Source organism: Crocuta crocuta, unplaced genomic scaffold, assembly GCF_008692635.1.
Source record: "Crocuta crocuta isolate KB4526 unplaced genomic scaffold, BGI_CrCroc_1.0 scaffold866, whole genome shotgun sequence".
Taxonomy (NCBI): Eukaryota; Metazoa; Chordata; class Mammalia; order Carnivora; family Hyaenidae; genus Crocuta; species Crocuta crocuta.
Window position 1 is genome coordinate 164,161 of NW_027531900.1, and position 26,094 is coordinate 190,254.

General features: G+C 37.6%; 1 protein-coding gene across 1 annotated transcript in view; it reads right to left on the reverse strand.

Moving 5' to 3' along the window:
• Positions 1–8,278: 8,278 nt before the first annotated feature.
• ZNF484 (zinc finger protein 484) overlaps positions 8,279–26,094 on the reverse strand; it is a 37,129-nt gene continuing 19,313 nt past the window's right edge. Inside the window, exon 5 of the mRNA XM_077773978.1 lies at positions 8,279–19,980. Coding sequence (XP_077630104.1) covers positions 17,669–19,980 — 2,312 coding nt within the window. The 3' untranslated portion in view covers positions 8,279–17,668. The remainder of the gene's footprint in view (positions 19,981–26,094) is intronic.

Genomic DNA, 26,094 nt, shown 5'->3' on the forward strand with positions numbered 1-26,094 from the left:
AAAGGGATGTAAATCCTATTAACTGCATCGTGGGCTCCATCAGGAATCCCAGTGTGACTGTGGTGGATGCTTGCCTGTGGATTCCAACTGGTTCATGGGCATCCCCAGTGATCCAAGTGCCTCACTTACACACACCAGCACATTGTGGCCAGTTCCTTGAGCATGTCCCCAAAAGTGGTGAGAAAGACTCTGAAGAGGGCTACTGAGCATGCATAGAAAGCCAGCTTGATTGTGCAGAATTAGGAGAAACCACAGACTTAGGCAATCAGCACCAACTCAGGGACAGCAAAAGGGAGGCTGTCAGGACCAAACCTGACCTTGCAGGATCAATAGAAGGCATATAATCTTAAGTGTCCTTCACAAAAGGGAACAAGAAGTGTGGAGTAGACATATCCACAGAAAAGGTCTGAGCAAAGCTCAGAATCCCTAATGGCTAAAGGAAAATATTTCTCACCTAACTCTAATCAGTAAAGACTGGAGATGTATTTCTCTAATGTGAAAACAGCAATGCAAGATTTCAAGGAATGTGAGGGGTGCCTGTCTAGCTCAGTCACAACAGCATGTGACTCTTGATCTCAGTGTTATGAGTTCTAACCCCATGTTGGAAGTAGAGTTTACTTAAGAAAAGATTTCAAAGAACATGAAAAATGAAAGAAACATGAGAGCACCAAATGAACACAATAATTTTCTAGTAACTAAACAAAAGAATGGAAAACTTAAATTTGCTTGATAAAGAATTCAAAATAATTGTTATGAGGGGCACCTGGGTGGCTTAGTCGGTTAAGCGTCCGACTTTCGCTTAGGTCATGATCTCGCGGTTCGTGGGTTCGAGCCCCGCGTCGGGCTCTGTGCTGACTGCCAGCTCAGAGCCTGGAGCCTGTTTCAGTCTGTGACTCCCTCTCTCTCTGACCCTCCTCTGCTCACGCTGTCTCTCTCTCTCGCCTAGAAATAAATTTAAAAAAATTTTAAAAAAAATTAAAAAAAAAAAGAAAAAATAATGAAAAATAGCAAAGTAAGACTATGTGAATTATAAGATACAATTAGAGAAGCAGTGTATGCACTATCAGAGTTCCAGAAAGAAGAGAGAGGGAGAATGGGGCAGAAATAATAGCTGAGAACTACCCAAATCTGAGGTGAGATTTAGACATCCAAGTTCATGAAGTTTATAAGTCTTAATAAATTTTCAGTCCAAGATGATCTTCTCCAAGAAACATTATAATAAAACTATCTGAAATCAAAGACAAAGCAAGTATTTTAAAAGTAGCAAGAGGAAAAAAAAAAAACCCTCCTCATTTAAAAGGAAACTCTTATTAGGCTATCAATTGATTTCTCAGGAGAAACCTTGCAGGCCAAGAGAGAGTAGAATGATACATTCAAAGATTTGAAAAAACATATATACCAACCAATCCTACTTTACCTGGCCAAGTTGTCCTTAAGAAATAAAGTAAAAATCTAACCAAACAGGTAAAAGCTGAGAAAGTTTATTACCACTGGAGCTGTCTTACAAGAAATGCTGAAAAGATTTCTTCAAGCTGGAATAAAGGACACTAGTTAGTAACATGAAACCATTTGAAAATAAAACACACACTAGCAAAGATAAGCATATAGTCAAAATCAGAATATTCTAATACCTTAATATGATGGTGTGTTAACCACTTTAGTATAAAGATTAAAGGAAAAAGTATTAAAACTAACTATAGCTACTACAATTTGGTAATAAAAGATGTAAATTGTGACATCAAAAAAAATATGAGGGGGAGTAAAAGGTCAGAGCTTTTGTATGTGATTGAAGTTGTTATCAGCATAAAATAGGCTGTTACATCTAAATTATGTTTTACATAAGCCTCATGATAGGCTTTTTACCAAGCAAAAACCTAGATACACAAAAGTTAAAGAGAAGGAATCAAAATATACCACTAAGGAAAACCACCAAATCATAAAGAAAACAAGAAGAGAATAAAATAATAAATAAACTATAAAACAGTCAGAAACAAGAAGATGGTATTATTAAGTGCTTCCCTATTAATATTTACTTTAAATGTAAATGGATTACATTTTCCAGTCAAAAGACAGAGAGTGACTGAATGGATAAAAAACAAGATGCAAGCATGCGCTGCCTATAAGAGACTCACTTCAAAGGATTATACACTATGATCAAAATGGATTTATCCTGGAGTGCAAGCGTGGTTCAGTGTATGCAAATCAATAAATAAAGAAATCCAAATATATCACTAAACAAAATCAGCAAAACATGAAAGAAAGAAAGACTAGAAAGGAACAGAGAAAATCTCTATAAACAACAAATAATACAATAGCATTAATTCATATCTATCTATAATCGCTCTTAATGAAAGTGGACTAAATGCTCCAATCCAAAGACATAGGGTGTCAGAAGGATTAAAAAATAATAATAATAAGACCCACCTACATGCTGCCTATAAGAGACACATTTTAGACCTAAAGACACCTGCAGTTTCAAAGTAAAGGGATAGAGAAACATTTATTATGCAAATGGTTGTCAAGAGAAAGCCGGAGTAACAATACTTATATCAGATAAACTATATTTTAAGCCAAAGACTAACAAGAGACAAAGAAGAAGGACACTATATAATAATAAAGGGGACATTCTGGGGCGCCTGGGTGGCTTAGTCTGTTAAGCGTCCGACTTTCGCTTAGGTCATGATCTCACGTTCGTGGGTTCGAGCCCCGCATCGGGTTCTGTGCTGACTGCCAGCTCGGAACCTGGAGCCTGTTTCAGTCTGTGACTCCCTCTCTCTCTGACCCTCCCCTGCTCACGCTGTCTCTCTCTCTCTCTCCTAGAAATAATAAATTAAAAAATAAATAAATAAAGGGGACATTCTAACAAAAAGATATAACAATGATAAAGGGGAACATACAAAAATATAAAATAATAACAAACATAAAGGAACTAAGTGATAGTAATACAATAACAGCAGGGGACTATAACATCTCATACACATCAATGGGCAAAACATCAAAATAGAAAATAAACAAGGAAATAATGGCTTTGAATGGCACATTGGATCAGATGGACTTAACAGATATATTCAGAAAATTCCATCCTAAAACAGCGGAATACACCTTCCTCTCAAGTGCACATGGGACATTCTCCAGAGTAAATCACATGTTAATCCACAAAACAAGTCTCGACAGATTAAAAAAGATTGAAGTCATGCCATATATCTTTTTGGACTACAATACTATGAAACTAGAAATCAACCACAATTAAAAATCTGAAAAGAGCACAAGTACATGGAGGTTAAATAACATGCTACTAAAAATGAATGAGTCAAGCAGGAGTCAAGGAAGAAATTAAAAAGTACATGCAAATTAAAATAAAAACACAACGGGATGCTTTGGGGGATGCCTGTTTCTGAAAAATTATATAGCAACACAGGCCTACCTCAAGAAGCAAGAAAAATATCAAGTAAACAAACTAACCTTACACCTAAAGAATCCAGGAAAAGAACAATAAGGGAAGCCTAAAGCCAGGAGAAGGAAGGAAATAAAGATTAGAGCAGAAATACATGATATAGAAGCAAAGAAAAACAAAACAAAAATTGCCAGGAGCCACACCGGCTTCTCTGGATGGCAGTCACAGCAAGGAAATGGCAGTGTTTGCACAGCTCCTGCCGTGAGAAATGAAAACTGGTATCTCCTGCTCATGTTGTGCTGGTATTGACCAGGTCTCACAATATTCCATATCAGACCAATATTCTGAACACAGATACCTCATAAGGAAAAGCATATCCCTGCCTTTGCAAGAGAGATTTTAGATGAAAGCTCTATGGATGATTGTCAAAAGGCTCTTCCTATGGGCCTTGCAGATCCAAGACTTAGATAATAAAGGGGGTTAAGAACACAAGAATTACAATTGAGCCTGGCCCTGAGACAAAGAGCCTAATTTAGAGTTAAGGTAAAGATAAGGGCAGACCTTAAGTTAATACTTACACCTTCTCCTAATTGGTGATGTATGGCAGTCCCTTCCCCAAGGCCTACTTTCTGCAAACACCCTCCCTTACGGGTGGCTGAGATGAGGATAGATAAGAGTAGCTAAAACATTACCTACAAACAAAAGGCTGACACATTTAGGGCCTCCATGGTGTTCACACATTCGGCATCAAATAGGTTTCCACAAACAACTTATTAACCAACTCAAACACATTCATTTGAGAGCCAGACACAATGACTCTTAGCCCATCTATACACTTAACCTATGACCTAACCTTAGTGTTATTAACTTAGAACAAACATGTATCCTGTCTTTTACTAAGAATACCCTGCTAAATCTTTAGTTATAAGATTTACTTAACCTCACTATAATTGGAATAGTTCTGCAAGAATATTTCTGTAAAACCTGCTCTGTACACCTTCCAAAGCATCTTGTCACAAAGAGTTATGCATTGTAAAAATTCCTTTTTCTGATATCATGTTATCATTTAACCTATAAATAAAGACACCAAAACCGACAGGACACAGATGCCTGACTGGTGACCAGAAAGAATCTCGGGGCTCTCTCTCTCTCTCTCTCGCCGACACCGTCCATCCTTCAGGGACCCCTGGACCTCCTGGAGCCGGCTCGACCTCCAGTAAAAAATAAATAAATAAACAATAGAACAGATTAATAAAACCACATGCTAGTTCTTTGAAAAAAACTAATAAAATTGATAAATTTCTAGCCAGATGCAAAAGAAAGAAAGGAAGGAAGGAAGGAAGGAAGGAAGGAAGGAAGGAAGGAATAAACCACAAATAACAGAAGAGAAATAACAACCAATATCACAGCAATACAAATTATGAGAGGATATTATAAAAAATTGCATATCAACAACCTGGAGAACAGGAAAAAATGGATAAATTTCTATAAATATATAGACTACTAAAACTGAAACAGGAATAAATAGAAAACCTGACCAAACTGATAGCCAGCAAAGAAACTGAGTCAGCAATAAAAAAACTCCCAACAAACAAAAGTCCAGGGTCAGATTCCTTCACAAGGGAATCCTACCAAACATTTAATTAATAGTTAATCCCTATTCTTCTCAAACATTCCACAAAGTAGAAAAGGAAGGAAAACTTTTAAATTCATTCTATGAGGTCAGCATTACCTTGATATCAAAACCAGATAAAAACACCACAAAAAAAGACAACTATAGGCCAATCTGTCGAATGAATATTTTTTTTTTATATTTTTACTTATTTCTAGGAGAGAGAGAGAGAGACAGCGTGAGCAGGGGAAGGTAAAAGAGAGAGGGAGTCACAGACTGAAACAGGCTCCCGGCTCCGAGCTGGCAGTCAGCACAGAGCCCGACGCGGGGCTCGAACCCACAAACCGTGAGATCATGACCTGAGCGAAAGTCGGACACTTAACCGACTAAGCCGCCCAGGCGCCCCTATCGAATGAATATTGATGCAAAAACATCTCAATAAAATACTAGCAAACCAAACCCAACACTATATAAAAAAAAAATCACTCACCACAATCAAGTGGTATTTATTACTGGGTTGCAAGGGTGATTCAATATTCACAAATCAACCAACTTGATATCACATAAATGAAAGAAAGGAAAAGAACCATATGATCCTTTCAATAGATGCATAAGACAATGGACATCCATTCATGATAAAACAAAAACAAAAACAAAAGCCTCAACAAAGTAAGTTTACAGGAAACATATCTTAACATAGTAAAGCCCATATATGAAAACCCCACTGCTAATATCATCCTAAATGGGGAAAAACCAGAGCTTTTCTTTATGATCAGTAATAAGACAAGAATGTCTACTCTCAACACTTTTATCTAACTGGAAGTCCTAGCCACAGCAATCAACAACAATAAGAGATAAAAGGCATCTAAATTAGCAAGGAATTAAAGAAGAATTGACAGCTAATGAACTACTCAAAACAGATATAAGCAGCATAACTGAACAAGATTTTAGAATAATAATCATAAAATTAATAGCTGGGCTAGAAAAAAGCATATGGGACATAAAGGAAACTATGGCTACAGACAAAATGGAGAATAAAAATAGACATGATGAATTTAAAAATGCGATAAATGAGATACATAATAAATTAGAGGCCTCCAATGCACGGATTGAAGAGGCAGAAAGGAGAATAAGTGATTTAGCAGACACCATTATAGAAAAAGAGGAAACTGAGAAAAAAAAGAGACAAACTGATCCAGGAACATGAAAGAAGAGTTCAAGAGTTCAGCGATACGACCAAACGCAACAATATCCATATCATAGGAATCCCAGAAGGGGAAGAGAGAGGGAAAGGTGCTGAAGGAGTCCTGGAACAAATTAGAGCAGAGAATTTCCAAAACCTGGGGAAGGAAGTAAACGGTGAAATACAAGAGGCTCAGAGGATTCCCCTCAGACGTAATTTGAATCGATCTTCTGCACGGCATATCATAGTAAATATGGCAAAATACAAGGACAAAGAGAATTTTGAAAGCGGCAAGGGAGAAAAGGGCCCTAACATACAAAGGGAAACCTATCACAGNAGAAGGATCGTGGGGGAGAAGAAGAAGGGGAAAAATAGTGGGGAGAGGGAGGGAGGCAAACCATGAGAGACTCTTGAATGCTGAGAACAAACTGAGGGCAGATGGGGGTAGGGGCATGGAGGAGGGCACTTGTGGGGATGAGCACTGGGTGTTATATGGAAACCAAGTTGACAATAAACTATTTATAAAAAAAAATCATTAAAAATAAATAATGTGAAAAAAATAATAAAATAAAAAAAATAAGTGATACAGATATGTGTACTAATATCCAGAGTAATTACCCAGCAATCTTGCTTTTCTGCTTAAATTCCAAAGATTAAAATTGGCAGAGGAATATGGGGATTGCATTTACTGCATATTCTTTTGTAATGTTTTAAGTATTGTAAGCAAGTACATATATTATCAATAATAGATGAACTATACTTTCTCATAGAACTAAATGGCATAGCTGTTGTTTTAACAGAATCTATTATTTCTTTGTTTCCAATGTTTATATCAATATTTGCATTTTCTCATCTTATTTCATATGCCATATTTTCTAATACTATGTTAAACAATAATGGCACTGTTGGAAAACCCTAACTACTAATTTTTTAAAGTTTATTTATTTTTTGAGAGTGAGTGTGAGAGGGAGAGGGGCAGCGAGAGAGGGAGAAAGAATCCCAAACAGGCTCTGCACCATCACTGAGGAGCCTGACACAGGGCTCGAACTCCCAAACCGTGAAATCATAAGTCAAAATCAAGAGTCAGACACTTAACTGACTAAGCCATTCAGGGGCCCCCTAATTAATGATTTGAATTCAACTATTTATTTCTACTTAAAATATTTGTTGTTACTTAGTAAAATAACTATGTTTAAGTAGTTTCTAACCATGCCTACTTTATTAGTAAAGAATGATGATCAAATATTTTTCAGTAAATATTGATATTAAACATATTGCTTTTCTCTTATTTGTTTTAATTTTTAAGTTTATTTATTTATGAGACAGCGACAGCATGAATGGGGGAGGGGCAGATAGTGAGGGAGAGAGAAAATCTCAAGCAGGCTCTACATGGTCAACACAGAGCCCGATGTGGGGCTTGAACTCATGAAACCTCGAGATCATGACCTGAGTTGAAACCGAGAGTCAGAAGCTTAACCGACTGAGCACCCAGGTGCTCCTCCTTTCTCTTTTTTAAATGTTTATTTTTAAGAGAGGGCAAGAGCGGGAGAAGGGCAGAGAGACAGGATCGGAAGCAGGCTCTGTGTGGGGCTTAGGAACTGTGAGATCATTACCTGAGCAAAAGTCAGAGGCTCAACTGACTGAGCCACCCAGGAGCCCTGCCTCTCTCTTTTAACTTAGGTTATTCTCACTGATATTCCATCACTCTTGAATTTTAGGATTAAAATTTTAATCCTAAAATTCAATTCATTGTTAGTTTTAATTTTATATACTGCAAGATTCATTCTATGTGCTAAAAGTGTTATGATTTTTGGATCTATGGTCATAAGCAACAAGCATTAATAAATAATTCTTCATTTTTGCATGCCATTTATTATGATGGTTTATACTGATGGTGTATTTTTAAATTTCAATGAAATAATGAAAAGAAATAAAAATATATTGGGAAATACTATCTCTAGGACTTGGAATAATTTGACTTAATAAAATTATCTGGTCTCTAAACATGCCAAAATCAGAATGAATACAACTTTTCATGTTGTTTTTTAAAAATCAACTTTATTGATATAACTTACATATAATAAACTGCATCAATATAGTGTTCAATACATTTGACAGTTGTGCACATCTGCGAAACCACCAACACAACAGAAATATAAAACATTCTCATCATCCCAAAAACATTCTTTGTTACCCTTTGATGGCCATCCCTCCCTCCACCCCCAGCCCCAGGCAACCACCAACCTTAATTTTTGTCACTTTACTGTTAGTTTGTATTTCCAGAATTTCATATAAATGCAAGTATTCAGTATGTAATACTTTAATGTATGGCTTCTACTCAAAATGACTTAAATACATCTGTACTGTTGCACAAGTCAGTAGTCATTGTTCTTTACTGCTGATCAGCACTATAGTAGTCATTTACGGATATGCAACATTTGGATATTTATTCACTTATGATGGACATGTTATTTTCAGTTTGGGGCTATTATGAATAAAACTATCAACAATCATGTACAAGTCTATATGAACATAAGTTTTTGGTGCTCTGGGATTAAATATGGGAGTGGAATGGCTGGGGTGCATGGTAGCTGTATGTTCTAACTGTTTAAGAATTTGCAAACTATTTTCCAAAATGTTTCTGTCATTTCAAATTTCCATTTGCCACAGATGAGTTCCAGTTGCTCCACAACTTCCAATACGTGTTGCTGCCAATCATTTTAATTGTTACAGAAACAGGCTGGATTGCTGGCAGAAAAACCAAGCAGCACGTGGAGATGTTGGTGGATTGGAGTTTTATTTTACACCAGTGGGCTGAGAGGAGATCCTTCTACAGAGATCTGAGTCTCAAGCACAAGCACGGAGGACAATTTATTGTCTGTTACTTCCACATTCTGTATTAGTAGTAATTTGGCACACACAGCAAGCAGGGCAGGAAGAAGAACCCAGAAGAGAAGTCTCTAAGCTAGGGACTAGTGTTTATGATGCATAACTTTACTTATTTTCCAAACATAATGAGTGTATAGAGGTATTATTGTAATTTTAATTTGTATTTCCTTAATGGCTAATGTTGAAAATGTTTTCTTGTTCTTCTTGGCCACATCACATCTTTCATGAACAATCTCTGAATTTGTTGACATTTTAAAAATTAGATTATTTGCCTTCTTATAATTGGGTTGTAAATTTCTTACATTTTCAGGATACAAATCTTTAGTCAGATATCTATTGTAAACATTCTCTCCCATTCTGTAACTTGCCTTTTCAATTTCTTGGTAGTGCTTTTCAAAGGATGAGTTTTTAATTTTGAAAAGTCAAATTTATCATTTTTTCCTTTTATATTTCATTATTATGTGTCATATTTAAGAAATCTTTTCCTAATGTCCTGGTATATTTTAAACGGTTGCTCTGTATAACGATATTTACAATTTATTGTACAGTTATCAACTTTTTTCATTTCCTTTTCAATTTGGATCAATTATGTCTTGCCAGGAAATCATTCATTTCCTCTAGGTAGTATTCTCTTTTGATCCTATTAATGGATCCAGTATCAATTGTTCTTCTTACTCATTACAAATCTTATGTAAACTTGCTATCTCTCTACCTTACTTAAATGTATGTCGGGGATCTACTGGGGTTTTAAAATATTTTCCTATTTTAAAAGAGAACGAATGGATTACTTTATACATCTTGATGTCTGAATAAATATAGGCATGCTTTCAGGTACAAGAGAAACCTAGAATAAAATGGTTTAGGTAAAACCTGCTTATTTCTATCACCTAGTAAAAGTCTGGAGTTAACTTGCAATTAGCATTGACTAATATTTTCATGACCAGTGTCTCTGATTCTTTCACCTAGGATTGAGAGAAGGTTACCACATACTGCTGCAGGCATCATGTGCAAGGCAGGAAGAAGGGTAAATTGATGGCAGCAGCTAAATCTGTCCCCTTTTTTAGGAAAGCAAAGGTTTTCCCAGAACACGCCTATCAGAGTTTTGCTTCTCCTGGCCTGAATCAGTCACCTGGCCACTACCAGCTTCAAGATGCTAACAAAGTAAGCAGTAAGGGAAGAGGAATGGAATTGCTCAGCAAACCAACACTGTCTAAAACTGAAAGTGGCTGTCCATGGCCAAGAAACAAATAAACACTTTTTGTAAAGATACACAACATATGTCAAAAAAAGACACTTAAAAATCTTCTAATCTGTGAAGCTTAACTAAGACTAGAAACTCAGATAAAAGAATAGGCTGACATATTTAAACATGTAAAAAATAAAATTATGTGAATGAGAAAATATATACAAAGTCAAGAGTTAAGTAATAGTTTTCTTAAAAGTTATTATCATTAATATATAAAAAGCTTTTACAAGTCGACAACCCGAAAAGAAAAAATGAATAAATGGTTTATAAAGGCAACTTATGGAATAGCAAGGTAAATGGTCAAGAAACACTTAAAGAGGTATATTAACATGTAAATTAAAAGTAGTTATCCTTTGAAATCAGAAAACTTCTCAAAGTTAAAGAGTAACCATTATTTTTAATAGAGGGGAAAGGGTAGCTTTATACACCAATGTTGGAAATATGAAATGCGAGTCTTATTCCAGAGATCTGGCAATTTCTTTAAAATAAGAAAACACAGATGGGTGTCTGGGTGGTTCACTTGGTTGAGAATCTGACTTTGGCTCAGGTCATGATCTTGCAGTTTGTGAGTTCGAGACCTGTGTCGGGCTCTGTGCTGAAAGCTCAGAGTCTGGAGCCTTTCAGATTCTTTCTCTCTCTCAAAAATAAACACAAAATTTAAAAAAAAATAAAAATGAAAAAACACAGGGGCGACTGCGTGGCTCAGTTGGTTAAGCATCCAACTCTTGGTTTTGGCTCAGGTCGTGATCACCCAGTTGGTGAGTGAGAGCCCCGCATCAAGCTCTGCGCTGACAGTGTGGAGCCTGCTTGGGATTCTCACTCTCTCTTCTCCTCTTTCTGCCCTCCCCCACTCACACTGTCTCTGCCTCTCTCAAAAATAAATAAACTTAAAAAAAAAACCCACAATCCATCGAAAATACAATCTATCTCATTGCTAGAAGTAGGTTACAGAAAGAAAAAAGCTCCAGTAGATAAGGACATGGTTATGACTACCTACTAGCTCATTACGCTATCCCACCTGTTGAGAGTGGTTATAGATCATTTTTCCTAATGAGAAGAATGTGAATAAACAGTCCCAGAGTGGCTGAACAAATTATGGCCTGTCCACACTGTGGGTTCTTTTCAGCTGGTTATTGTTCAGAGCAAAAGATGTAAAACGATGTCTGTAATATAATCCCATCTTAAGACAATTAAAATACACTCATGTGGGTGGAGGCAGCTGGGTGGCTCAGTCGGTTAAGTGTCTGACTTTGGCTCAGGTCATGATCTTGCGATTCATGAGTTCAAACCCCACATTGGTCTCCATGCTGACAGCTCAGAGCCTAGAGCCCATTTTGGATTCTGTTTCCCTCTCTCTCTGTCCCTCCCCAGCTCACATTCTGTCTCTTTCAAAATTAAATAAACATTTTGTAAATTAAAAAAAAAACCACTCATACATGTGCACATATAACATTAGAGTGTCTATATGACTGAGTAAAAAGAAAACTATGATGCTGACAACCATTGTTTTTATGGTGACAGACTGTTGCTGTGGCTGGAGTTGTTAGAAGAGCAACTAAAAGAGTGGACAAAGTCCAAAGTTCAAGAGATAAAATGTTACATTTACACAGTTTTAAGTGTGTGTACACACACATATGTGTTTCAACGCATTTAATTAAAACAAAGGCTGTTGTCTTGTGGGGACACTTCTGTCAATTAGTTGGCATTGTTCTCCATGGGGGTCTTCGTTTGCTGTACTCCTCTACGGAGTACTGTCTTCTCCTATCTCTGTATTATCTCTATCGCCTCGAGGATCCGCTCCTTAGAGGGGAGGCAAAAGTCCTTTCCTACCTGTGCCTTGCACCTGGTCATTGTCCTTCTCCACCATGGCAGTGCAGAGTTCACATACCTAAGGCCCCTCACTCACTGAGGAAAGACCAGTTGGTCTCTGTCCTGTACAATGTTGTCATTCCTGTGCTAAACCCCATCATCTGCAGTTTGAAGAATAAGGACATCAGAAAGGCCTGAAAGTGTTGGGAGAAAAGGTAGCAGTCTTCAAATTTCATTTCCCTTGACTTGTAGTGTTTATTTTTCTATGATTATTAGTAACAGAAAATTACCTTACTGATACAATCTGGTTGTTTCTTGCCAACCTTACTAATAAAACTCTAAGAATTAAAATTTCAATGATAAATGGGGGGAAATGTTAACAGATGAATTTGGGTAAAGGGTCCTATATTTTTTTTGTGCCCTTCCTATTCTTGAAACACTTTTATCTGTTCTAAACGATTTCTACGTCAAAAGTTTAAAAAGTTAAAAAAAAAAAGGCAATTATTGGGCTGGCCTATTTGTTCCCACTGGTTTGAGACACAGGCAGGAAATTTAACCAAGAAACAAAATGAATTATATTTCTTGTGAAATTTGCTTCTATGGGAACACTTCTTGCAACTGTAACAAATTTAGCATTCTCCCAGTATGAAGTTTATGGCATTATAAGAAAATGATGTTTTTGAAAAGAAAATTTGATTTATTAAGAAATAACTTATTCTTCTCCATTGTCTATGACATCCAGCAAGATACAACTCATGGACAAAGACTTTTTGACATACAGCAAGTCTGCAGTATGAGTAATTTACAACTGGTTCAAACTTACATGAGAAGTCTTTCTCATTTTCAGGAAATCTACAATTTCACTCATGCACAAATACTGAATACTGAAAACTAATTTCTGAATGCAGCTATTTCCACACGAAGTGCATTTACTTTGTTAACTTCCAGCAGAAAGTTTATGATAACTTCCACTTGGTTCTTCAGGTATTGCTTTCATAGGTTTCTCTTTCCAAAATGAGTTTCTGGGAAACAATAAGCATTTGACCTGTTATTTCTCTCATGTGTGAATTTGCTGATGTTCAGAAAGGTGACTTTTCAGTGGACGATTTTCTGGTTACTGTGTTCATAAGGTTTCTCTGTAGCATGAATTCTCTGTTACGTAATGAAGTAATGATTTGTGAATGAAGCCCTATTCACTCACATTTAGGAAGACAGAAAACTACTCTCTCCTATGAATCATCTGATGTATAAATGTTCGTTTGAGTTAAAGTTTTCTTAATTTACTGAATTCACAGAATGAGATTCCTTTTTAAAAATTAAAGTACATTTTTAATTAAATTTAGATTGTAAAACTGTTTTTATTTTTATTTAAAAAAATTTTTATGTTATATTTATTTCTGAGAGAGAGAGACAGCGTGAGCAGGGAAGGGTCAGAGAGAGAGGGAGATACAGAATCTGAAGCAGGCTCCAGGCTCCGAGCTGTCAGCACAGAGCCCGACGCGAGGCCTGAACCCATGAACCATGAGATCATGACCTGAGCCGAAGTCAGACGATTAACCGACTAAGCCACCCAGGTGCCCCAAGATTGTAAAACTGTTTTTAAAAAGTTCTGCTGTACACAAGTGAACTATTATTACAGCTCTGGCATATGTCTAATTCACACTCCTCTCCTTGCAGATGCCTCCGATCTATGCTAACCTTGGAGTTCCATCTAAGAAGAGTCCATCATCCATTCCACCCAGCACTGTCCATCATCCATTCCCCAATCAATTTCCATCGCCTCTTCAAATATGTGGAGGCCCACAAAAGGAAGTCTTCCTTTCTCCTAGATGTTACTATGTTTACAAAAGGTAACATATCTTCTTTTTCTGGCTTAGTAAGGTAGAATTGTTTTATGTATGCATACATGTATATATGCATGTATTTATTTATAAAGTTTATTTTGAGAGAGAGAGAAAGAGAATGGAAGAGGGGCAGAGAGGGAGAGGGAGAGAGAGAATTCCAACAGGCTCTGTGCCAGTTGTGCAGAGCCTGATATGGGGCTCAAATTCACAAACCATGAGTCAAAATCATGACCTGAGTCAGATGCTTAACTGACTTGAGCCACGCAGGTGCCCCTAGAATTGTATTTTTAAAAAATGTGCCTGGGAATAAAAAGGTTGAGAATCACTATCTTAGTAATCCTTCTAAATTAGTCTTTGAAATCCTTATTTTCAAACCCCTGGGCTCGCACACCAGTATTCATTAACTTAATTTCCTGTTTATTACCCAAAGAAGCCATCCGATTAAAAAAGAAACATGACAGCCTCAATCTGTTTTTGCAAAAGTTTAGCAGCTACCATAATAAAATTTGAAAGCACTACAGTTAATTTTCTTTTATGTATCAAAGTTTACAAAATCTTCAACAAAACAGTAAATGCCTTAACTTTTAGCCACAAAAAAAAAAGGAAGAGTGTCACAAATCAGCACATGTTCACTTTTAAGTTAGCTTCAAAAGTTTTGGTAATTTAAAAAACTTATTTCTGGACTCCACGCTCCTTTTATTTTATTTATTTAAAAAAAATTTTTTTAATGTTTTTTATTTATTTCTAGGAGAGAGAGAGACAGCGTGAGCAGGGGAGGGTCAGAGAGAGAGGGAGTCACAGACTGAAACAGGCTCCAGGCTCTGAGCTGGCAGTCAGCACAGAGCCCGACAGGGGACTCGAACCCACGAACCGCGAGATCATGACCTAAGTGAAAGTCGGACGCTTAACCGACTAAGCCACCCAGGCGCCCCTCCACACTCCTTTTAGAAAGGAACAGCTATTGGGGTGCCTGGATGGCTCAGTTGGTTAAGTGTCAGATTTTGGCTCAGGTCATGATCTCACTGTTTGTGAGTCTGAGCTCCACATCGGGCTCTGTGCTGACAGCTTGGATCCTGGAGCCTGCTTCAGATTCTTTGTCTCCCTCTCTCTGCCCTTCCCCTGCTTGCATTCTGTTTCTCTCTAAAATAAATAAACATTTAAAAAATTCTTTATAAGAAACAAACAGCTATCTCAGGACATTGAAAACTTCTTACTATTAGACATAGTAAGTGGTACAGACAAGTACTTCCTTTGAGAACTAAAAGTGGTGGAAGAAAATATTAAATATATTTAGTTTTGTGATGGCACTGGAGAGCTACCAAGAAGTGAGAAAATACAGGAATAGGATTAGAAATAAGACATAACCTCTGGAGTTTGGAATATTGAAATGAGGTGTTTACTAATTTTTAAAGCAAATCCTGGGCAACAGACCTTCAGCTTTTAACAAATTTATGGGACATAATGGCACAAATACTAGAATTAAGTTCCTTCGCAGAATGAGACATCAAGCAAATCTCCCCAAGTCCTACATCTCTAGCGTGAAAAACCGCAGACAAGCCTTCCTGGGACTGGGGCCCAGTCTCACAGACTCTCAGTACAGGACTGGATGAAGACGGGCGGGGGTGCGCATGCTCTCGCCTAGTCACTATAGAGTCAAAGGCAAATCTTCTCTGGAAGATGATACCATCCAGACCATCTCAGTGTCTCTGCAGTGCTTAATATAGATAGGTGATTTAAAATCACCACATTTAGGGGAAACCAAGCATTACCAAAATCTGAAACAACAAATGGGAAAAGGTTTACAGAGGTTCTAAATAATGGGGTAATCTCTAGATAAAGCAGAGGAAAACAATGAAGTAGAAGCATACTTTGCATTGATAATAGCAAGAAATTTCCCAAAATGTAAAGAAGCTACAGATTTAAAAAATCACTGCAAACCCCAAACAAATACATAGTAAATCACACCTAGGCACACCACTGTGAACTGCTGGCAGCCAAAGACAAGACATAAATTTTGAAGGAGGGAGAGAAAAGGTAAAAAAAAAAAAAAAAAAAAAAAAAAAAAAAAAAAAGCACATTACCTTCAAAGGTACTTACACTGAAAGCTTATTTTCCGAAAAACAATGGAAGACATATGTAGATTAATATAAATGAACGTGGACTCTGAGACAATGACTGACCACATCAACTACACACAAAATCCAAATGCATGACATTAGTATCATGTAAACCAAGAGAGAAATAAAGGTGTTAATGTTCTAGCGCCTCACCTCATCCAGAAATTCTGTTTCCTGGATAATAATTAGTACTAATTTATTTTAGCCTTCAATAAGGGAAATATGCATAGAGTATTAATATCTGATGCAGTAAATTTAAGGCAAAAAACCAGCATCAGTGGTAATAAAAATGAACATTTCATAATAATTAAGTTTCAATTAACCAGAAAGAGTATAACAATTCTAAATCTGAATGTATGCAAAAACAAAGACAAAAATGGGTTGACATAAAGGAGAGACAAATTCACAAATATTCTGGAAGATGAAACACTTCTCTTCGGATCTTTTAGAATAAATGACAAAAAAATCTGTAAGAATTCAGAGGGTCTGCAAACACAGTTGGATTAATTTGTAGAGACTGGGAGGGGACAAGAGGTTACTCTTTCGAATGTGCAACTCTGTCTTCTCAGAAAACAAACTCAAATGCGAACAGTAGTGTCCCGTAGTCACTGGCACTAATGGCCATGCAGAGAATGTACTAACAAAACTTCCATGGGAGTAAAGAATTCTAAGTTTTCAAACGCATTTTCTTAATGTCTTTTCCAAACAGAACTCTATTTAAAAAAAAAAAAAGATTTCTGTGGATGAGGCTGACAGTCCCAAGTGCTGACCTCTGGATCTGTGACCTGAGTCCCATGGTCTCGGAGCCAGTCCTAAGGTGACAAGTAAGGAGTCTGTGGGGCTGCTGTTTACCTCATTGGTCACTCTGGGGATACAGCTGGGAGAACTTTATGCCTCTTAGGTGTGAGTTACCTAGGCCACGGCAGGGAATTAATAAATAAGGGAACATATTGGTTAATAACTAAAGAGGCCTATGAATCTTCAAGTAAGCTCGTGGTTCTAATTTACCAAACTAAGTCAAATTAAAAAACGTTTATCCAAATTTCCACACACTAACAGATACTATAAACAATAAATAAGAGTGACTCCCGAAGGGGGAAAAAAGTCCTTTCTTTGTGTCTTTAATGTCAATTTTCACAGAAACTTCTGGTTTCTCTTCATTATAGACCTAAACTGTCTATATTTTTGCCTTGATTTCAATGTCCTTAGACAATAAAAAAAATTTTTTTTAGCTCTCTGCTCATGAAGGACTTCCTTTAGTCAATATCGAATATTTTTGCTACCCAGGGCATGAAAAGCTCAAGAGCCCTGAACTTATAAAGCTGCTTCTCCATAACATGAAACAAGAAAGACTAAGTCCTCTCCTTGCAGATTTGCTATTATTTGCAGGGGCTTTTCAATCCCAGTACCTGTCCAGTAACTAAGCGTGGCCATCACACATTGCTTATATACTTTCTCCAAAGTGTCTCTCACATATGCGTAATTGGACATCAGCTCCGTGATCCAGACAGTCCTACTTCTGACCAGAGGTAAGGTGGCGTTGGTTACCTCCTCCTTAGTCACATGGTAGCCTCTCACTCCTTGGTATCCCCACACCATGTTTGTGGCACTGGACACGCTACTTCCCTAGTATCTGATTTCTGATGTATACTGAGCTGTGGCCTCCAGTTTAAGGCTTTCTTAAAGTCACTGCCTTTATAGGCCTTCTGTCTGGCATGAATTTTCTGGTGTTTAATAAGATTTGATCTGATGGTGAAGGCTTTTCCACATTCAGCACATATAAATGGCTTCTCTCCTGTGTGAATTCGATGATGCTCATGGAGCTGTGACTTCTTAATGAAGGCCTTCCCACAGTCACTGCATTCATAGGGTTTCTCTCCAGTATGAATTCTCCGATGCCGATTTAAGTGTGATTTCTGGATGAAGGACTTCCCACATTCAGTACAAATATAGGGTTTCTCTCCTGTATGAATTCTCTGATGCATAATTAGTGTTGATTTTCTTGCAAAGGCTTTCCCACATTCACTGCACTCATAGTGTCTCTCTCCAGTATGAGATTGCTGATGAATATGGAGGCCCGACTTCCGAGTGAAGGCTTTTCCACAGTCACTGCATTTATAGGGTTTCTCCCCAGTATGAATTTTCTGGTGTGTAAAGAGATTCGATCTGTCAGTGAAGGCCTTTCCACACTCAGCACATCTGTAGGGTTTCTCGCCTGTGTGAATTTGCTGATGTACATGGAGTTGTGACTTCTTAGTGAAGGATTTCCCACAGTCACTGCATTCATAAGGTTTTTCTCCAGTATGAATTCTCTCATGTGTAATAAAATGTGACTTGTGGAAAAAGGCCTTTCCACATTCAGTGCAAACATAGGGTTTTTCTCCTCTGTGAATTCTCTGATGCATACTTAGTGTTGACTTCTGGATGAAGGCTTTCCCACACTCAGTGCATTCATAATGTCTCTCGCCAGTGTGGCATTTCTGATGTATCCTGAGCCGTGACTTCCAAGTGAATGATTTTCCACAATCACTGCATTTATATGGTTTCTCTCCAGTATGAATTTTTTGGTGTTTGATGAGATTTGACCTGTCAGTAAAGGCCTTAGCACATTCAGTACATATATAAGGTCTCTCTCCAGTATGAATTTTCTGGTGTATAATGAGATTTGTCTTGTGAGTGAAGACTTTCCCACATTCTGTACATATAAAGGGATTCTCTCCTGTGTGAATTCGCTGATGCACATGGAGTTGTGATTTCTTTATAAAGGACTTTCCACAGTCACTGCATTCGTAAGGTTTCTCTCCAGTGTGAATTCTTTCATGCGTAATAAAATGTGACTTCCGTATAAAGGCTTTCCCACACTCAGTACATACATAGGGTTTTTCTCCTGTATGGATTTTCTGATGCATACTTAGTGTTGATTTCCTTGTGAAGGCTTTTCCACATACAGTACATTCAAAGTGTTTCTCTCCAGTACAATTTTTTTTATGTATATTGAGGTTTGAATTCTGAGAAACGTTTTTCCCACGTTCACTGTATTCATAGGGTTTTTCTCCAATATGAATTCCCTTGCACTTGAACAGATCTGACTTCTGGATAAAGGCATTTTCATATTCACTGCATTTACAGTGATTCTCCTCAGTGTGAGTTTCCTCAGGACTGGACTTGAGGCAAAAATCCTTCTCATATTCAGTGCATCTGTAGGGTTTCTCTCTTGTAGAAGCCTTCTGAGGTACAGCAAGTTGGGACTTCTGAGTGAAGACTGTCTCACATTTGCTATGTTCATGCTGTTTCTCCTGAGTATAAATACTTTGATGTGCAAACAGGTGTGACTCCTGGGTGAAAATTTTTACATAATCAGAAAGTAAATTGAGATTCTCCCCAGTATGAATTTTGTGATGTTGAATCAGAGCTTGCTTATGACTCAGAAGTTTCTTACACTGGTTATATTCACAATCACTTGTTTTTGTATGAGAATTTATAGGAGTGAAAATATTACCATATCTAGTAATCTTATCAAGATTTTCTGTTGCACTGTTTCTATAATTACATAAGCTTACAATAGGCTTCAAAGTCCTTCCAAATGAGTCATAGTTCTGGAGTCTTTTTCTTGCAGAAACAACGTATGTGTTTACAGGTTCAGTTTTCTCAATGTCCTTGTATTCATAGTCTCTCTCATTAGCTACTGTTTTCTTGTTGATAAAGGCGACGTGATTTACACTTTTGTTCTGGTATTCCTCACATCTCTCTGTCTGTTTGTCATCTTGCCACAATTCTTCTAAAATGGAATAGGGGTCATCTCTTGTAAAGAGATTAATTCTCTCAAACTGGATTGAAACTTCTTTAGACATTCCCTGCTGTAAAGTTTCAAAACCAACATTCCCATCTAAAAAAGAAGGAAAAAAATAAGACACACAAAGAAGAGTTAGGAACATAGAAGGGGTAATATATACAGGTGATTTAGGGTGAATACAGGGAACTGTGAGAAGCTTTATATAAATTTAACAAATATGTATACAAATACGTAAAATGTAAATAATATCGGATTTGTAACAGATTTACATATAAGGTACAGCAGTAAAATGAACTGTTATATTACATTTACTAAACAAGCAGTGGCAGCTAGGTGCACCAAGCACTGTCCCAAGTTCTACACTAACTCGTAAAATCATTACAGTCTTTCGCTCTTGGTATCATCCTTGTCTCTATTTTACAGATGAGGAAACTGCCGCAGAAGACTCAGGTAATTTGCTCAAATCAAATGTTTAGTAACTGGAGAAGATGAATTTCAACCTGAAGCCACAAAAGCTCCATGTATGTAGCAGAATTACTTAGTTAGGTGTCAGAGGGACAAAATGACAAACTATGTGCCTTAAAAGAAGCATTTGGGGGGGCGCCTGGGTGGCTTAGTCGGTTAAGCGTCCGACTTCGGCTCAGGTCATGGTCTCACAGTTTGTGGGTTCGAGCCCCGCATCGGGCTCTGTGCTGACTCCCAGCTCAGAGCCTGGAGCCTGTTTCAGGTTCTGTATCTCCCTCTCTCTCTGACCCTCCCCTGCTCACGTTGTCTCTCTCTCTCAGAAATAAATAAAACATTAAAAAATTTTAAAAAAAAGAAGTACTTGGGTCTAGATTCTTATTATTCTTATCCTATTATTCTAGTTATCCTTCATCCAATAATCTCCTGCTTTCTCCTTCCCTATTGATCACTGTGCCCTAAATACCAACTTACTTATATAGAGTTATACTACTGTAGCGTCAGTCATTCTGATTTAGCCAAATGGCAAAAAAAGACTATGATTCGATTCTTTATTCTGGTTTGGGGTGCAGAGATACATGCACGCAACAGGAGGGATATAACAGCAGACAGGGGTGGCTGTCTGAAGCAGGGCCTGAAAGGTGCCCATCAAAATCTATCCTCTTCCTTTCTTTAGTTTACAAACCCACTGAGAGAAGAATTTGTCATGTGTTAGAAAATAGGCAGTAGCTTTAGTTGGGCTCCATATAGTATGATAGGATAAACATGGTGTTTTGAGCAATGGAATCTAGCACCTAAGATGAACTAGTAAAAAAAATATGGGATTAGCACATCCAAGTAAGGTTAGAATAAACTAAAAACTTGAGAAAATAGAGACATGGTTTTGACTAAGAGGAGGAGGGCATCTAAGTGATATTTCCTAAAAGAGAAATGTTAGTAGAAAGGGCAGAAAGAATTATTTGAGAAGATGAATCACAGGGTAAATTTAAAAAATCACAATGGAACATGATGAAATTTTGAAAGGTGAGCCATCTGCTTTTAGTATGCAGCATTATACCTGCTCTTCCTTCATACAAGTGGCCCCCAGATGGGCCCTTAAATGCAAAACGCATCTGTCATTCCCCTGAGTATTCTATACAAGGGCCGATGCCTGCTTGAGACACACAACCAACAGTGACAGCGTACGATTCATATCCCTGACCTGAGCCTAGTGTTCATCACAACTTATGCTGGAATTAAGACCCTTGATTTCAATCTGAGACACACATCTGTCCCTAAATATGCCAACTATAACTTTCAACTTGGGTTAGTTATATATATATATACACACATGCACACACTTATATATATGACAGAGGCTCATAGGACTCAGCAAATGTAGCATAAAGCAGCATAGCTCAAAGCAGGTAGTCACCAGCAGGCAGGAGAACCTGACAGCAAGAGAAAAGAAAGACCCCTGTGGCAGTGGTGATCCTCTTGACATCCTGCTCACCGCACCCACTGTTAAGCTGCCTGCTAAGAAAGGACATACCCTCGCCCCAAATTTGGTGAGGATGTAATACACACACCAACAAGGTATGAAAAGGTTCACTGCTCAGCACAAGCACTCAGGCTGACCGCGCCCGTGAGCTTCCCATGGGCTCCGAGGGAGGGAGCAACTGGGCTTTCTTAGAGGTTTGCTCAAATGTGGGGCAGAAGGCAAGGAAAGTGGGGTGAGGCTTAGGAGATGTCAGCAAGTCAGTCATCAAAAATGAAGATGTGGCTCCTCAAGAACAAGCCACAAAACTAAAATCAACAAGTGGGACTATATAAAACGTAAAAGCTTCTGTGCCCACAGTAAAAGAACCCAACAACAAAATGAAAGGAAAGCATACAGAATGGGAGAAGATATTTGCAACCATCTATCCAGTAAGATGTTAATATCCAAAAGAGATCACAAAACCCACGCAACTCAATAGAAAAAAAAACCTACTTAAAAAACAGGCAAATGACAAGAATACTTTATCCAGCAAGGCTTTCATTCAGAATAGAAGGAGAGATAAAGAGCTTCCCAGACAAACAAAACTTACAAGAGTTCGTGACCACTAAACCAGCCCTGCGAGAGAGCCTAATGGGGACTCTGTGAATGGAAAGGAAAGACCAAAAGTGATCAAGAAAGGAACAGTAAAACCTGTAGAAACAAGAACAAAACAAGTAATAAAACGGTACTAAATACATACCTACCAATAATTACTCTGAATGTAAATGGATTAAATGCTCCACTGAAAAGACAGGATGTCAGAATAAATAAAAATAAGACCCATCTATATGCTGTCTATAAGAGACTCACTTGTTTTAGACCTCAAGATACCTGCAGATTGATAGTGAGGGGATGGAGAAACATTTCCCATGCAAATGAATGTCAAAAGAAAGCCGGAGTAGTACTATTCCTATCAGATAAACTAGATTTTAAACCAAACACTATAACAAGAAATGAAGGGCACTATATCATCATAAAGGGGCCTATCCAACAAGATCTAACAATTGTAAATATTTGTCCCCAACATGTGAGCATCCAAATATATAAAACAATAACAAAAGTTAAGGAACTCACTGATAATGATACCATAATAGTAGGGGCCCCTAACACCCCACTTACAGCAATGGACAAATCATCTAAGCAGAAAATCAACAAGTAAGCAATGGCTTTGAATGACACAACAGGACCAGATGGACTTAACAGTTATATTCAGAACATTTCATCCTAAAGCAGCTGAATACATACACATTCTTCTCAAGTACATATGGAACTTCTCCAGAATAGATCACACTTAAAAATGCATGGAAACAAATGAAAATGAAACACGATGGTCCAAAACCTTTGTGATGCAGCAAAGGCGGTCCTAAGAGGGAAGTATATACCAATACAGACCTATCTCAAGAAGCAAGAAAAATCTCCAATACACAACCTAACCTTATACCTAAGGAAGCTAGAAAAAGAACAACAGAGTCTAAAGCCAGCAGAAGAAAGGAAATAATAAATATTAGAGCAGAAATAAATGATATAGAACAAACAAAAATACCCAATAGAACAGATCAATGAAACTAGGAGCTGGTTCTGTAAAAAAATTAAAAAAACTGATAAACCCCAAGCAAGACTTATTAAAAAGAAAACAGAAAGGGCTCAAATAAATAAAATCACAAAGAAAAGAAGATAAATAACAACCAACACCACAGAAATACAAGCAATTACAAGAGATCATGAAAAACTATATGCCAACAAACTGGACAACCTGGAAGAAATGGATAAATTCCTAGAAACATAAACTACTTTAAGTGAAATAGGAAGAAATAGAAAACTAAAACTGGACAACCTGGAAGAAATGGATAAATTCCTAGAAACATAAACTACTTTAAGTGAAATAGGAAGAAATAGAAAACTAAAACAGACCTACAGCCAGCAAAGAAATTGAGTCAGTAATCAAAAACTAACAACAAATAAAAGTCCAGGGCCTGAAGGCTTCACAGGGGATTTTTTTTTTAAGTTTATTTATTTTGAGAGAGAGAGAGAGAGAGAGAGAGAGAGAGAATCCCAAGCATGCTCCACACCATCAGTACAGAGCCCTATGTCAGGCTTGATCTCACAAATCGGGAGATCGTGGCCTGAGCTGATATCAAGAGCCAGACATTTAACCAACTGAACCACCCAGGCACCCCCACAAGGGAATTCTACCAAACATTTAATGAAGAGTTCATCACTACTCTTCTCAAACTATTCTAAAAAATTAAAACGGAAGGAAAACTTCCAAATTCATTCTATGACACCAGCATTACCCCAATACCAAAACTAGACAGACTCCACACAAAAAAACAGAACTATAGGTCAGTATCTCTGATAAATGTGGTGCAAAAATTATCAATGAAATACTAGCAAACTAAATCCAACAGTACATTAAAGGAATCATTCATTCACCCCAATCAAGTGGGATTTATTCCTGGACTATAGGGGTGGTTTAATATCGCATATCCAATCAACACAATGCCGCACAGTAACAAAAGAAAGGAAAAGAACCATATGATCCTTTCAATAGATGCAGAAAAAGCATTTGACAAAGTACATTCATTAATGATAAAAACCCTCAACAAAGTAGGTAATAATAAAGGCCATATATGAAAACCCCAAAGCTGGTATCATCCTCAATGGGGAAAAACTGAGAGCTTTTCCTCTATGGTCAGAAACAAGACAGGGATGTCCACTTTCACCACTTTTATTAACACATACTGGAGGTCCTAGCCACAGCAATCAGACAACAAAAAGAAATAAAAGGCATATTGAAGTGCCTGGGTGGCTCAGTCGGTTAAGTGTCCGACTCGGTTTGGCTCAGGTTATGATCTCACAGTTTGTGAGACTGAGCCCTGTGACAGGCTCCATCAGCGGAGCCTGCTTGGGATTCACTCTCTCCCTTTCTCACTGCCCCTCCTCCCCCCTCAAAATAAATAAACATTAAAAAAAAAAAAGAAAGAAATAAAAGGCAACCAAATCGGCAAGGAGGAAGGCAAACTTCACTACTTGCAGATGACAAGAGACTCTATTTAGAAAACCCAAAAGAGCCCACCAAAAAATTGCTAGAACTGTTATACAAATTCAGTAGACAGAGGATACAAAATCAATGTATAGAAATCAGTTGCACTTCTAGACACCAAAAATGAAGCAGTGGAAAGAGAAATCAAGGAGTCAATCCCATTAGAATTGTACCAAAACCCATAAGTTCCCTAAGAATAAACCTAACCAAAGAGGTAAATGGTAACTTATAAAACAAAACAAATGAACATAGAGGTGGAAAAAAGAGAGGAAAACTAGGAAGCAGACTATAGAGAATAAACTGATGGTTACCAGAGGGGAGGTGGGCGGGTGGACAGGTTAAACAGGTGATGGGGATTAAGGAGGTCAGTGTTGTGTTGTATGTAAGTGATGAATACAACAGCACTGGGCATTGTATGTAAGTGATGAATCACTAAATTCTACACTTGAAATTAATATTACACTATATGTTAACTACTAGGAATTTAAACAAAAACTTTGGAAAAAAGTTGGCAAAGGCATTTGCAATGACATGGATGGAGCTAGAGAGTATGATGCTAAGCAAAATAAGTACTCAGAGAAAGACAAATACCATATGATTTCATTCATATGTGAATTTAAGAAATAAAACAAATGTAAAAGGGGAAAAAGAGGTAAACCAAGAAAGAGACTCTTAACTATAGAGAATAAGTATGGTTACCAGGGGGAGGTGAGTGGGAAGGAAGGGAGGGGGGAAGGGTGAAATAGATGATGGGGATTAAGGAGGGCACCTGTGATGAGCAGAGTGCTGTATGGAAGTGCTGAATCACTATGTTGTACACCTGAAACTAATATTACACTGTGTGTTAAATAACTGGAATTTAAATAAAAACTTCAAAGTAAATAAATAAATACCATCTAAATCAGAAAAAAAAGGGGGGGGGGGCTAAGGAACTGAATGGATATTTCTCCAAAGAAGATATATGACAGGCTGGGGGTGCCCAAAGGGCTCAGTCAATTGAGCGTCTGATTCCTGATTTCGGCTCAGGTCATGATCTTAAGGTTGTGAGATCGAGCCCCATGTCGAACTCCATGCTCGGTGTGGAGCCTGCTTAAGTTTCTCTCTCTCTCCCCTCCTCTGCTCCTCTCCTGCCTGAGTTTCCTCTCTCTTAAAAAAAAAAAAAAAAAAAAAAAAAAAAAAAAAA